General features: G+C 41.4%; 2 protein-coding genes across 9 annotated transcripts in view; one reads left to right on the top strand and one right to left on the bottom strand.

Annotated features, from left to right (window-relative positions):
• RPL34 (ribosomal protein L34) overlaps window positions 1-12698 on the bottom strand; it is a 305621-nt gene that overhangs the window by 248891 nt on the left and 44032 nt on the right. The window lies entirely within an intron of this gene.
• Window positions 1-12698, top strand: part of LEF1 (lymphoid enhancer binding factor 1) — a 106036-nt gene that overhangs the window by 67996 nt on the left and 25342 nt on the right. For 6 of the 8 annotated variants that reach the window (XR_013224881.1, XR_013224880.1, XM_077300643.1 and 3 more), the window contains 3 exons: window positions 5930-6020; window positions 10117-10200; window positions 12026-12148. Coding sequence is in view for 6 of the 8 variants with exons in the window: in XM_077300643.1 (XP_077156758.1) it covers window positions 5930-6020; window positions 10117-10200; window positions 12026-12148 (298 nt within the window). In the remaining 2 variants the exon portion in view is untranslated. The remainder of the gene's footprint in view (window positions 1-5929; window positions 6021-10116; window positions 10201-12025; window positions 12149-12698) is intronic. The other 2 variants (XM_077300644.1, XM_077300645.1) reach the window with 1 other exon arrangement.

The following is a 12698-nucleotide window of genomic DNA, read 5'->3' on the forward strand; positions in this document are numbered from 1 at the left end:
TTAGAAATTGGTCCATTTGACATTGTTGTGTGAACACCTTAGAAATACAAATAACACACTTGAGAGAACTAAGAAGGGAATAAGGAGAGGTCTTTCTCTGCTGGATGATAAATCCGGCCATCTGTCAAGTCCTTATGGGTTTTAATCCAGATTCATCAGCAATTTACTAGATGTTTTACTGTTGTTGCCTACTGAGAAGAGCTTTCTAAAACTGGACCTTTCCCCTGGGTTTTTCTTTATTTTGTAGTAGAGGTAGCTGAAACCATAGGAGGTACACCAGAACACCCTGTACTTGATGGGCATATTGTGTTATACGTGTTTCATGCCTTTTGTTGTGGATGTCTAATGGCAGTGGTAATTTAATGCTGTGATAGAAGTTGTTTGGTTGAGTGGATATTGATAACATCGGATCATGGCATCATATGTGATGAAACACCTGTCTCTTGCCATTATTACCTAAGACATTCCATAATTAGGCAGACAGTGGGAGATTGCTTTGTTCCTCCTAAAGAGGAAATAGAGTAGGTTAACAGAAATGGATCTTCCACTTTTAATTCAAGGCGCATCCCCACACAGGAGGTACTTCTGACAGCAATGAGCTAAAGCCTTTTTTTGAAAGCGGGAGTATAGAAATAAAGACTGCTAGCATATATATTGACCATTAGTTTCCTGTTAGCTATGAATTAGACTGGCACTTCCAACAAAAGCAAATAGGAACCAACCCTAAGTACTGATGTTGATGATCTCATGTTGTCTTGGCTGATAAATTGAAAGCCAATTAAGGAGTACATAAATTGCCCTGATAGTTTGAATCCCAGAGCCTCTTGTGGCGCAGAGTGGTAAGGCAGCCATCTGAAAGCTTTGCCCATGAGGCTGGGAGTTCAATCCCAGCAGCCGGCTCAAGGTTGACTCAGCCTTCCATCCTTCCGAGGTCGGTAAAATGAGTACCCAGCTTGCTGGGGGGTAAACGGTCATGACTGGGGAAGGCACTGGCAAACCACCCCGTATTGAGTCTGCCAAGAAAACGCTAGAGGGCGTCACCCCAAGGGTCAGACATGACTCGGTGCTTGCACAGGGGATACCTTTACCTACCTTTAGTTTGAATCCCAGAGGATATAGGAGTAACATGTGGTACAGATAAAGAGAGGGGAAGTAAATGTTTTTTAAAGCGAGCAACAGGATTTTGGGCTGTATCAAACGGAGTATTGTGTCCAGATCACGGGCGGTAATGGCACCGCTTTACTCTGCACTGGTTCAGCCTCACTTGGAGTACTGTGTTCAATTTTGGGCAACCCAATTGAAGCGGGATGTTGACAAACTGGAACGTGTCCAGAGGAGGGCAACAAAGATGGTGAGGGGTTTGGAGACCAAGACTTATGAAGAAAGGTTGGGGGAGCTTGGTCTGTTTAGCCTAGATAGGAGACGACTGAGAGGGGATCTGATAACCATCTTCAAGTATTTAAAAGGGTGCCATATGGAGGATGGAGCAGAATTGTTCTCTCTTGCCCCAGAGGGACAGACCAGAACGAATGGGACGAAATTAATTCAAAAGAAATTCCGTCTAAACATCAGAAAGAAGTTCCTGACAGAGCGGTTTCTCAATGGAACAGGCTTCCTCGGGAGGTGGTGGGTTCATTCATTCATTCATTCATTCATTCATTCATTCATTCATTCATTCATTCATTCATTCATTCATTCATTCATTATTGCATTTATATACCGGCCTCTCCAAAGGCTCAGGGCGGTTCACACGGAACAGGAATGATACAGGTAACTTTATAATAATAATATAACAATAACATAATAGATCCAGTAACCCAGTTATGGCATGCCAACCCCGCCTCCTTTTTACCTACATCTTTTTTCTCCATCTTTGGAAATTTTTAAACAGAGACTAGATAGCCATCTGACGGAATGGCTAATTCTGTGAAGGCAAAGAGGTGGCAGGTTACAGCAGATGAGCGATTGGGGTCTGAGTGTCCTTTGTATAGTGCAGGGGGTTGGACTAGATGACCCATGAGGTTCCTTCCAACTCTATTATTCTATGATTCTAGGAGTTGGTGAAGCAAATTGTTCATTCCTCAGAAGTTAGCAGACAGGGTAGTTATCTCAGGCCTGTTCTGATCAACGTGTAGTGTGGGTATTGTACTCTTTAATAATGAGCATGTTTTAAAATGCCTAGATCACTTGTACAATTTCCCATTTAAAATAGCAGGCTTTTCATATAAAGCAAGATCTGTAATTTCCCTAAATAAATCAATGGCTTAGTGGTCTCTGTGACCATGATTCTGTGTGTCTCCTTGGGGTATGAGATTTAGGTAGAGTATGAAAACCATGAGGGCTCATCTGGGACTAGGATTAGTTTTAATCCTTGAGGTGGTTTCAGAGTTTGTACCATTTTTTTGTGTTCGGGGAATGAGAGCTGATGGATCATTTCCGGTGGGACTCTTAACCCACTGCAAGAAAAGACTAACCCAGTACAAAAGACTGACCTTGGCGCCCACAAGAGTCAACTTGATGAGAAGCTTAGCTGGAGCTGAAGCGACAATCAGAAGCTGTATGAATCATATCAAGTGTGACCATTACAGGCCTGGAAACGATTCTTAATTAACCACTGATCCTCTGTGGTAGCAAATTTCCAAAATCTGTGAATCACGAGGGAACCACAGAAAATGTACAAGCGGCAATTTACCTAATTTAATAAATCCTGTGCTGCTTGCTACTTGGATTGCAGCTCCCCTCCTCTTCCAGTTCCTCCTTTTATATAATTTATTATTTCAGAACGATTTCTAAAGACTTACTTTCAGTAATTTTTTTCACAAAATCAGGTAAGTTTTCCAAGAGGCTTATCTGTTACATTTATGGATTGTATATCCTTTCTGTCTTTTAAATGTTGAAATCACAGCAAAAAATAACAATGAAATATTGAAAACAACAGTGAATTTTGTGGTTGTTAAGAAAAAAAACTGTGACATAACGTTTCATGGGCCAGACCCCAAGCCATTAGACATGATGAGTTCATTCACGTTGGGAGGTCTATATATGTACCCTCAATCTGGAAATGAGTTTGCTTTAGAAACTTGAACCAAAAGTTAGCACAAATTAATGCAGATTCCAGTCTGATTAGCACCCCTATCATCAAATAGGGTACAGATGCCTTGCATATATCACTGATCTTCCACAGAAAGAACCAACACTTTTTCTGCTGCTGCTGCTTGAGTGCTCAGGCTGAGCCTTAATGGAAAGGACTGCATGCACCAATCCACACACCAGTCCATTTTTAGCTGCCAGTGGTTCCTGGAGTTTTTGCTACTTTGGAGAAAAACCAAATGACTCAACAATCCAAGGATAAAAGAAGAAGAGTTGGTTCTTATATGCCACTTTTCTCTACCCAAAGGAGTCTCAAAAGCAGCTTATAATGGCCTTCCCTTCCCTCTCCCCACCACAGACACCCTGTGAGGCTGAGAAAGTCCTGATATTACTGCTCGGTCAGAACAGCTTTATCAGTGACACCCATTTTTCCTCCTCCAGTAGACTTCTTGCACCCCATTGTTTCACAGCTTTGGGATCTGAGTCACACTAGATTAGATCCATGTTGGGAGATCCATGATTTTCTGCAATGTGTTCTTTCTATCCAAAGAATCATGCCTTTCAGCAGTGGCTAAAAGAGATACGTGAGTGGCAAACTGTGTTACCTTAACTATAGAATGTTATTGTTATTTAACCCTTTGCTGTAATTGACTAAAACCACTCTTTGGGTTTCAATAAAAGACCCTTCTACAGCTATATGTGAGGGCCAAAACAAACTGCAAGTGCGCAACCTTGATTTGGGGAGGAGTCTCTGTCTCTTGGTCTTTCTCTTGGCTTGGTTAAATTTTCCTGTCTGTCATTAGAGGACTGAAACTCTCCTCAAAAACAATATGATTCACACCTTTGCTTTCCATCCAGATCTGTCTGTGCCATTAACTGTCTTTGTCCTAGTGTAAATCCTAGCCATTCAGGGATGATCTCTTTAAATGTAATTCACCCCAAAATATAGTGCCTGTTTTTTTTCCATCCTACTGTGGGGAAATGTTCTCTACTCCAGGGGTAGCCAACCTGTGGTCCTCCAGATGTTCATGGACTACGCTGGCAGGGGTTCATGGGGATTGTAGTCCATGAACATATGGAGGACCACAGGTTGACTACCCCTGCTCTACTCAAACAGAAAGCTAATAGTTATTCTGAAATAGAAATGTAGCTTTGGTGATAAGAAGGGCTGAGAGAAATCATTAGGCCCATCAAGATGGTTCAAACATGATTTTCTGGTTTAGTTTGCCTATTTTGAGTCATTTATCCCTTGCATTTGGTTGCTAGAACACACTTATCTTGAACTCTTGTTTTGATTTGTATCGCAGCAAAACCTGTCCCAGAGGTTTTGTTGCTTCACCATGGTTTTAGAGAGAAGGAAAGGTCCAACAAAGGTCTTGTGCATGTTATTCCCCCCCAATCCTTTCTTTAAAAAAGATTCTTCAGTCTTGGGGTTGGGGGGGGGGGAGATAAATGAAGTGGAAACTATGTATTTTAATTAAATGGTGCCTGGACCTTGGCCAACGTGATTCTGATCCATCACAGGTTTTTAACCTTTTCCTCTTTCATGGTTTCCCTATTATAAATTATACCCCATCTGAAGATATTTGGCCTTTGGAGAGAGGAAGGACATGCACCAAACAGATCTTAGCTTGACCCTGATTATCTGCACAGTTTGATTTATCATTCTGCCATTCTTTGAAGCTTTCACTGCAGGCACTTAAACTGGTGGAGAGGGAAACCACACCAGTTTGAAATGTGCACTGAAAATCTTGTCAATTCGCTATACAACATAGATTTCTGTGAGGCCTCCAAGATATCTTATACAAGCATCAGGAATTACTGTGTAAGAAAAGCTCCTGGCACAGGCAGCAGTGTTCTGTCAACTTAGAATATAGATGGGATACTCTGACCTCAAGATGTTCTACTGTTAGGAGCGTGAATTGGTAGTGTTCTGCATGCGTAATTCAAACAAACTATGCCTTCCCGCGTCCCTGACACAGAGTTGCAAACACCGCTGTAACAACATGTTTTGAATTACTTCAAATACGTGTAAATTGGAAGACATGTGCCACCTAACTTTTCAAATAAAGTTTATTTCAGTTATTCTTCTCAAAACTTGAGAGTTTTAAAAATGGCGAACAGGACCAGATTTTTATGATCACAAACAGTCTTCCTACATTTCATCCTTTCTGAGCAATCAATCTGTTCCTCTCGTATGCTTTTTCATTTCTAAGTGTTAATAATCTCCCTAGCCTTCTAAACACAATCTGAACATTGAGGAGTATAGGTTAAAAGTTCTGACTTGATCTCTGTAGAGTTGGCTCTCATCGACTCAAGGCTTTTACATACCATTCCAAACCAGATGCTATTTGTTGTTGGCACAATGGCCCAATTTTGAGTCAAGCAACATATGGACAGGGATTTCATACAGCACATTTCCTTCCATTAACGAGACATCTCTAAGGTTTATGGTCATTTCAAACAGTGCTGCTTCCTTTCCCCACCCTTTCCTCCTGTGTGATCACCCTCTTAGGTTTTTTAAAATGTTCTAAATTGAACGTTATAGCGCTAAACTAGTATAACAGTTCAGTTCTGTTTTAGTATTCATTGAGATACCTTGACTCCATTCATATAAAACAAGTGACTTTAATCATTGGTACCCTCCAAAAATTCCATCTTGCTTTTGTGCAGAGCAAGTGCTCTACTTTGCACAGGCCCCATCACAAATTAAACTGTTGCTATAATATTCAGCGATAAAGCTGCTTCTGTTCCTCTCCCACAATGTTCTTAATTTGTTGGATGGACTACGGACTCTCTTATCATAGCATTTTGTTTTGCATTCTCTCCCTTTTAATAGGCACGTCTAGACATCCTCCAGGTCCTGATATGCCCACCTTCTATCCTTTGTCTCCCGGTGGTGTTGGACAGATAACACCACCTCTTGGCTGGTAAGAGCCTCCTGCTGATTTTGAAATGTACAATCATGATTGCATGACTTTTTGGAGTGGGGGGGGGGGAAATGAATTGCAGCTTTTTTCACTTGCAAAAATGGCATTCCTGTGTTTTGAAGGGGAAAAGTTGATCTTTGCAAAGAAATTTCAAATTTTAAAAACATATAATAGCAATCAGTTGTAATGAACTTTGATGGTCAGGTATCAGTGGTGTGACTAGGGTAGGAAATGTGTGTTAAACTAGCTCATCTACTGTTTCAATGAGTAATGTACAAACCATGAACTTTATCACTTGTAGTCATTGTATTTGGGTTTGCACACACAAACATTTGTACCTTTTAAGATGCTCCACTGCCTCTAGAATGTTTACACAGACTCTGCTAAGTTTCAGACTGGAAGTAGGGTGGCCAGACACCCTACTCCCACCCCGATGGAGGCAGGGATCTCTTAGCACCAATCCCCACCACCCAACCACTGATCAGGAAGCCAGCAGGGTAGATTTCCTTGGAAAAAGAATGAGGCCCAGTCAATATTGCAGCGATGTGCCTATGTCACTTCTGATGTCACCCAGAAGTGACATTATCATGTCAGTGACATTAAGGCAGCACTCCGGTATTTGGGCAAAAACTCTATGTTAGAAGCCAATCTCCTGCCAGTTGCCAGGAACTGGCAACTCTAGCTGGAACATTGAAAGAGAGGTACAGTCCTTTTGAACATATGTAGAGCGCTCACTGACTTTGCAGTTGGCCTGCTCGCATCTTGATTTATGACACTCGCTTCTCATTTTCGAATACAAACACCAACTCACTTGCAATCACCCCAAGACTGTACTGGCTTTGTGACAGATTGCTTGTCATTAAATGCTTGCAAGAATGGAATTGCCATTTCCCCAAGCCATTAGTCAGCCTGCACTAGGACTCATTTGTGACTGCTTGCCAAAGCTGCAGATAACCCATACAACAAAGTATAGGGTTGCCAACCTCCAGGTGGAATCTGGAGACCTTTTGTTATACCAACTGATATCTGACATATCAGTTCACCTGGAGTGAATGGCTGCCTTGGAAGGTGAACTATATGGCACTGTATGTCATTGAAGTCCTTCTCCAAACCCCACCCTCTTCAGGGTCCACCCCAAAATCTCCAGGTATTTTCCAACTTGGAGTTGGCAACCCTAAACATATAATACAGCACAAGCAGAACTTTAAAAAGAAGATTGTTGGTTGCTTGGGGAATGACTGAGAATCTAACATAAGTAAATAATCTCTCAGTCTTGTCTCCTGTCATATCAATAAGTATCATAGTACTTTTTAGGGAATGAGCGTTACATGTTGGCTTCCATTTTAAAATTTTTAATATTTTAATGTGTTTTAGAAAAGTAACTACCCACACAATATGTAAAGAAAAAAAATTGCAACTTTAAAAAACTCACTTTAGAAAAGGATTTTTTTTAAAGAGAAGAGCGATGTCTTTCTGCTGCTACTTTTCAATGAATAAGGAGTTTTTTTTGTGGGATTTCATTCCGACTTTTTGTTTTGACTTTCTCCCCAAACATGTTCTTAATGCCAAGACTTTTGCAAATAGCCTGTAATGAGGGAAATATGGTAACACAAAGGAAGACTTAGATACATTGCTTTTGTGCTCTGCTTATTCTAGCTAAAGATGTAATTTGGGATTTTTACTAAAGTTTCTGCTCCCTCTTGGAGCCATGCACAGAGCTTTATTTAAATGTGAAGACTGTCATGGTGAGCATAATAAAGGGCCAGCAGCTTTGGAAATGCCAGTTTCTTAAAACATTAAATCTGTCGATCAATAGCTCTGCTTGAATTGAATTGAGCATAGCCTTTCAAGGGCCGATCAATTATTCTCTATGAAGTTTGTGACTTAAATGTGTTAAATCCTGCTCAGAAGTTGCATCAATGCAATCTGGAGGAAAAGACAATGTAAACTAAGCAGAAAAAGTTCAAAGTATTTGAAATAATCAATTTGTGCAACAGGGATATGGCATTCTGGACAAGACAAACTTCAAACTGAAGAGTTTTTCCTTTTCGTTTTTGCTCCTTTAATATTGTATTCAAGAGATTTAGATATTACCTGTAAATAAAAGTTAAAAGTCTAGCCTTCCTAAACTACAACCACTCTTGCCTGGAAACAAGCAATAGGCCCCTCTTTTTTCCAAAGCAATTGTGAGAAGAGCTTTTTTTCTGTATATTCTGTCAGAGTTATGCTGTCATTGATATGATCATTTCAAGATGTACAGCAGACATAGTGAACCCCAGTCATGTGTACCAAGTAGGACATTCCAGACCAGCTTGTGGGCTAGTTTTCTGCTTCAGGGAGCAAAGTCTGTCCATGAAGCACTGGCAGCACCTTTAGGGCTCCTCTTTCTCCAAAGGTATCTCCCCTTACCCCTTGGTTCTCTGGCACATCAGCATCTTCATAGGTAGATGTTGCAATGTGGTATGGAGGAAGGAGGAGGCAAGTACTAGAAAAGTTGCCTGCTTCAGTAGTAGTAAGAGAAATGGCCAGCCAAAATAGCATATTATGAAGCATGAAGAACACCTGAGCTACCATTGTGTGCTCAAATGACTTCCTTTGTCTGCCAGGTTAAAGAGCTACTTTCCCATTTTGCTACCTCGGGACTAGCTTGGGAAGCTTTCTCTGTTTAGTACTTAGTGAAAAAAAGAGGGGTAGGGGGCTGGAGGGACAGTGATAGCAGTATTGGGATGTACAGGTTCTCTATCTGCATCCTGATTAGAATTAATTACATTCTGAAGTCCTAGGGGCACACACTTCTGTAATTGCAAGATTCAGGGATACTGGGACGACTGCACCCATGTTTTGAAACAGAAGGATAGCAAAATTGCCTTTCAAAACTAGTTGTTCATTTGTTGCAAAGGAGGGGGTGTATATTTTGGCATGCACTAGGGTAATTTTAAAGGGCTTCTTCCCCCCCCCCTCCAATTTTACAATACACAAATGTGCTTTTCCTGGAATCTCTGAATCTTATGATTGCTATGTGCACACCTGTGGCCTTGAGGTAAAAAGCAAAACAAAACCCCAGTGTTTGCAGTCTGCAAGGTGATGGGAAGAAAACAAGGGTTTTTGTTGCTTTTGTTGTCAAGTCATAGCCTACTTATAGTCACCTCTGGTAGGATTTTCAAGGCAAGAGTTGTTAGGAGGTGGTTTCCCATTACCTATTGCTGTGTAATGGTCCTTTTACTCTTTGGTGGTCTCCCATACAAATACTAAACATGGCTGACCCTGCTTAACTTCTAGGATCTGATGAGATTGGACTAGTCTGGACTGTACAGGCAGACAGGGAAATTACAGACACTAAAAAGCAAAAAGAAAAATACCTTGGATTGCTTGTCAGATTTCATATAAATTTGGTTTTAATCCAAAGAGCAGTCTGATGAGGGAGGACCAACCTTCTGTTGCAAAATCCATTGGTACTGTTTTACTTCCCTGACCTGCCCATCTCTGTAATTACCCATGGAGACTCAAGGGAACGTGTTTGTGTGTGTGGGAGGAAATGTTAGTAGCTTTGTGATGAGGAAAAAGAAGGGAAGGCAAAAGGTAATATTTTACTCCATTTGATATAATAGTTTATATCAGGTTCAGCAGGAGAAGATATGGCCACATTAAGAGTATTCGGCTGTTGATCCAAAGTTTTCCCACCTGAAGGATCTCATCTTTATAAAGTTCATGTTTAGTGGGGGGTGCTGATACCTTCCCACAAAAACATTGTTAGAGCCATAGTTAGAAGCCATCCTGTTAATATTTCAGACATCCAACTCCCTCAATGGGACAATTTAACCTTAACACAAAGGACATTCCTACTTATTTGGATCTGTTTCTTAGAAGACGTTGGGTTGTTCAGTGCTGATAAATTGTCTAGAATTCTCTTTTTCGCTTCTAGTAAATCTCCCCAGAATTCTATGAGTGATTTTTTCTCCTCCCAAGAGCAGGGAGGGAATCAGCCAAACGCAGGATTAGAATGCAACATGATTTCATTAGTTTGCTGGTGTTGGTAAAAGGCAGGTTCACTTCTGTTACAGTATTATTGATGGGTTCCTTTCTTCTGTGACCTCAGGCAAGGTCAGCCTGTATATCCCATCTCAAGTGGATTCAGGCAGCCCTACCCATCCACACTTTCAGTCGACACTTCCATGTCCAGGTAGGTGTAGGAGCTGAATGACTGACTGGCTGGCTGGGGAGTAACCACTGGAACTAGAGGCGCAGTTTGCTCTTCTGCTTGCATCCTGGTGAATACCTCTGCTTGCTTTTTTCAGTCAGCTAAAGTGCATTTATTTAGAACGTTGCTATGCATCTACAGTTTGCCTTCATCTATTTTTCTGAAGCCTGCAATTGACAAAACAGTCCTTTGTTTCGCACTAATATTGTTTAAGTGTGTGTGTTTTTTTAATTTAAAAAAAAACACCTCACAGTGGCTGGGAGTTCAGTCATTTTAGAATTTTTTTTTTGAAAGTGCAATTATGGCAGCACAAGGAAATGTTTAAGTTCACACCTGCTTTAAGATAAAGGCAAAGGCTGTGTGCGCATGGTTCTTTCTGCACTGGTGTGTGAATGGGATGTTACTGTTAGTGCGAGCAAGCAGTGCTAACGGGCCTGGCAACAGAGGCCATTTTCAAGTCATTCTGTGTGGCAATTTCGTGCTATGGAAAGATGGGTTCTAGACCTTGTGCTTGCCGTATCCCGACTCTGCGTTGTACCTCTGTTTTAAACCAGGGGTAGTCAACCTGTGGTCCTCCAGATGTTCATGGGCTACAATTCCCATGAGCCCCTGCCAGCATTTGCTGGCAGGGGCTCATGGGAACTGTAGTCCATGCACATCTGGAGGACCACTGGTTGACTACCCCTGGTTTAAACAACAAGCCTGTGCATACACAACCCAAAGCGTACATGTTGATTGCCTAGGTATGGGCTCAATTTTGTTTACATGGGCTTCTGTAACAAAATTGTTTTTTAGTTGCTTTCTGTGCATACTCCACACACTCCAACTTGTAGAAGACACCATTGACTGTAGTATAATGCAGTCTATGACAGCTCCTGTTCACTATGGTAAGTTTCTTGGTGGACTGTGCAGTTGGTCAGGCAAGGAAGGAAAATTGAAGAAGACGTAGAGTTGTCTATATTCCCCCTCTATCAGTTATGTTAACTTTGTTTAATTCGACTATAAATACTTGATGCAAACTTCAGATGCATCTGTGCCCAGGACATTGTATTCTTTGGATTTCTACAGACATCTAATAGATTGTCATATAGTCAAATAATGCTGGCAAAACTTGGGTCACATTGTGAAGCCTATGTACCCTATTTTGGAAATTGGATTTTATGTCTTTGTGTAATGATATATGAGTTTTCTGGCTAATCTAGTTACAGGTTTTCTTTTGGGCATTGGGAGTCTTGTTCTGCTGAAAAGCAGTAGGTTCTTAAGTCAGAATAGGTATATGGCAGGGGTAGTCAAACTGCGGCCCTCCAGATGTCCATGGACTACAATTCCCATGAGCCCCTGCCAGCAAATGGACATCTGGAGGGCCGCAGTTTGACTACCCCTGGCATATGGAAGCTGCTGTTCTGCTTTTAATTTTCTGCATGATGGTTCCCTCCTTTTGGCTGGTGGTGGATTCCTTTTTAATGTTTTCTGTACTTGTGTGGAAACGTGTTTTGGTTAAGGGCTATTTGGCTTTTTAATGTAGCGATCCTATTCATGCCCTTTGTGTCTTGACAAATTTTCTAAAGATACCCTCCAAAAACCACTTAAGATTTTTCTCACAGGCTATATAAAATAAGAACCATACTTTATAAAAAGGTCTTAACCAAATTGTTTCACACTTTGGTGTATCACGGTATCAGTCTGGCAAGAATAGTATCAATGAATGGACTTCTAAGAGGGTATGCCTTAGTTTATACAGGTTTTCTCTGTTCTGCTCAAGTTGCCATGATGAAGAAGGCTGCTTTTTTCTATTTTCTTTCTCTAGGTTTTCACATCATATGATTCCTGGACCCCCGGGACCTCACACCACTGGAATTCCTCATCCAGCTATTGTAACGCCTCAAGTCAAACAAGAGCATCCGCACACAGACAGTGACTTAATGCACGTGTGAGTGAGTCTTCTCTAAGATAGTGTTTAATCTGCGGTGCTTGAAGATTTGGATAAACATGGCAGAATTGTGCAACATGGGGTGCCATGTTACTGTGCAAATGTTGTGTGACTACACACTAGTTGTGTAGTTGTGTAGTTGCAAATGTTGTGTGAACACACTAGTTCTAAGATGCTCACATTTGAAAGTGCAACGGGTTGAGTACTAGTTTATGAAAACCTTTAGAGCCTGTCTTGACTGTGATCCAGACTGAAAGTGACTTGCATGTAAGATGAGAAGATGTCTGCGTCCCTCTACTAAGCAAGGTATAATAGTTCTTCTGTTGCATAATTTTGAGGTTCAATCCAGAGGAGGCAAACAAATGGAGGCTGCATACAGGGCGGACTTAGAAACAGGAGCAAATGTGGAATATGTTTACGGCAGAGTTAGCTTCATTTTCCCCACTCTGTTTATTCTGCTGCCCTCATACTCTAGGGCAGTGGTCCCCAACCTTTTTCCAGCTGGGGACCGGCAGGGCAACTGCCCCGCCCGCGCAGCACGCATGCGCAG

The sequence above is a fragment of the Paroedura picta genome, chromosome 10 (genome assembly GCF_049243985.1).
Source record: "Paroedura picta isolate Pp20150507F chromosome 10, Ppicta_v3.0, whole genome shotgun sequence".
Taxonomy (NCBI): Eukaryota; Metazoa; Chordata; class Lepidosauria; order Squamata; family Gekkonidae; genus Paroedura; species Paroedura picta.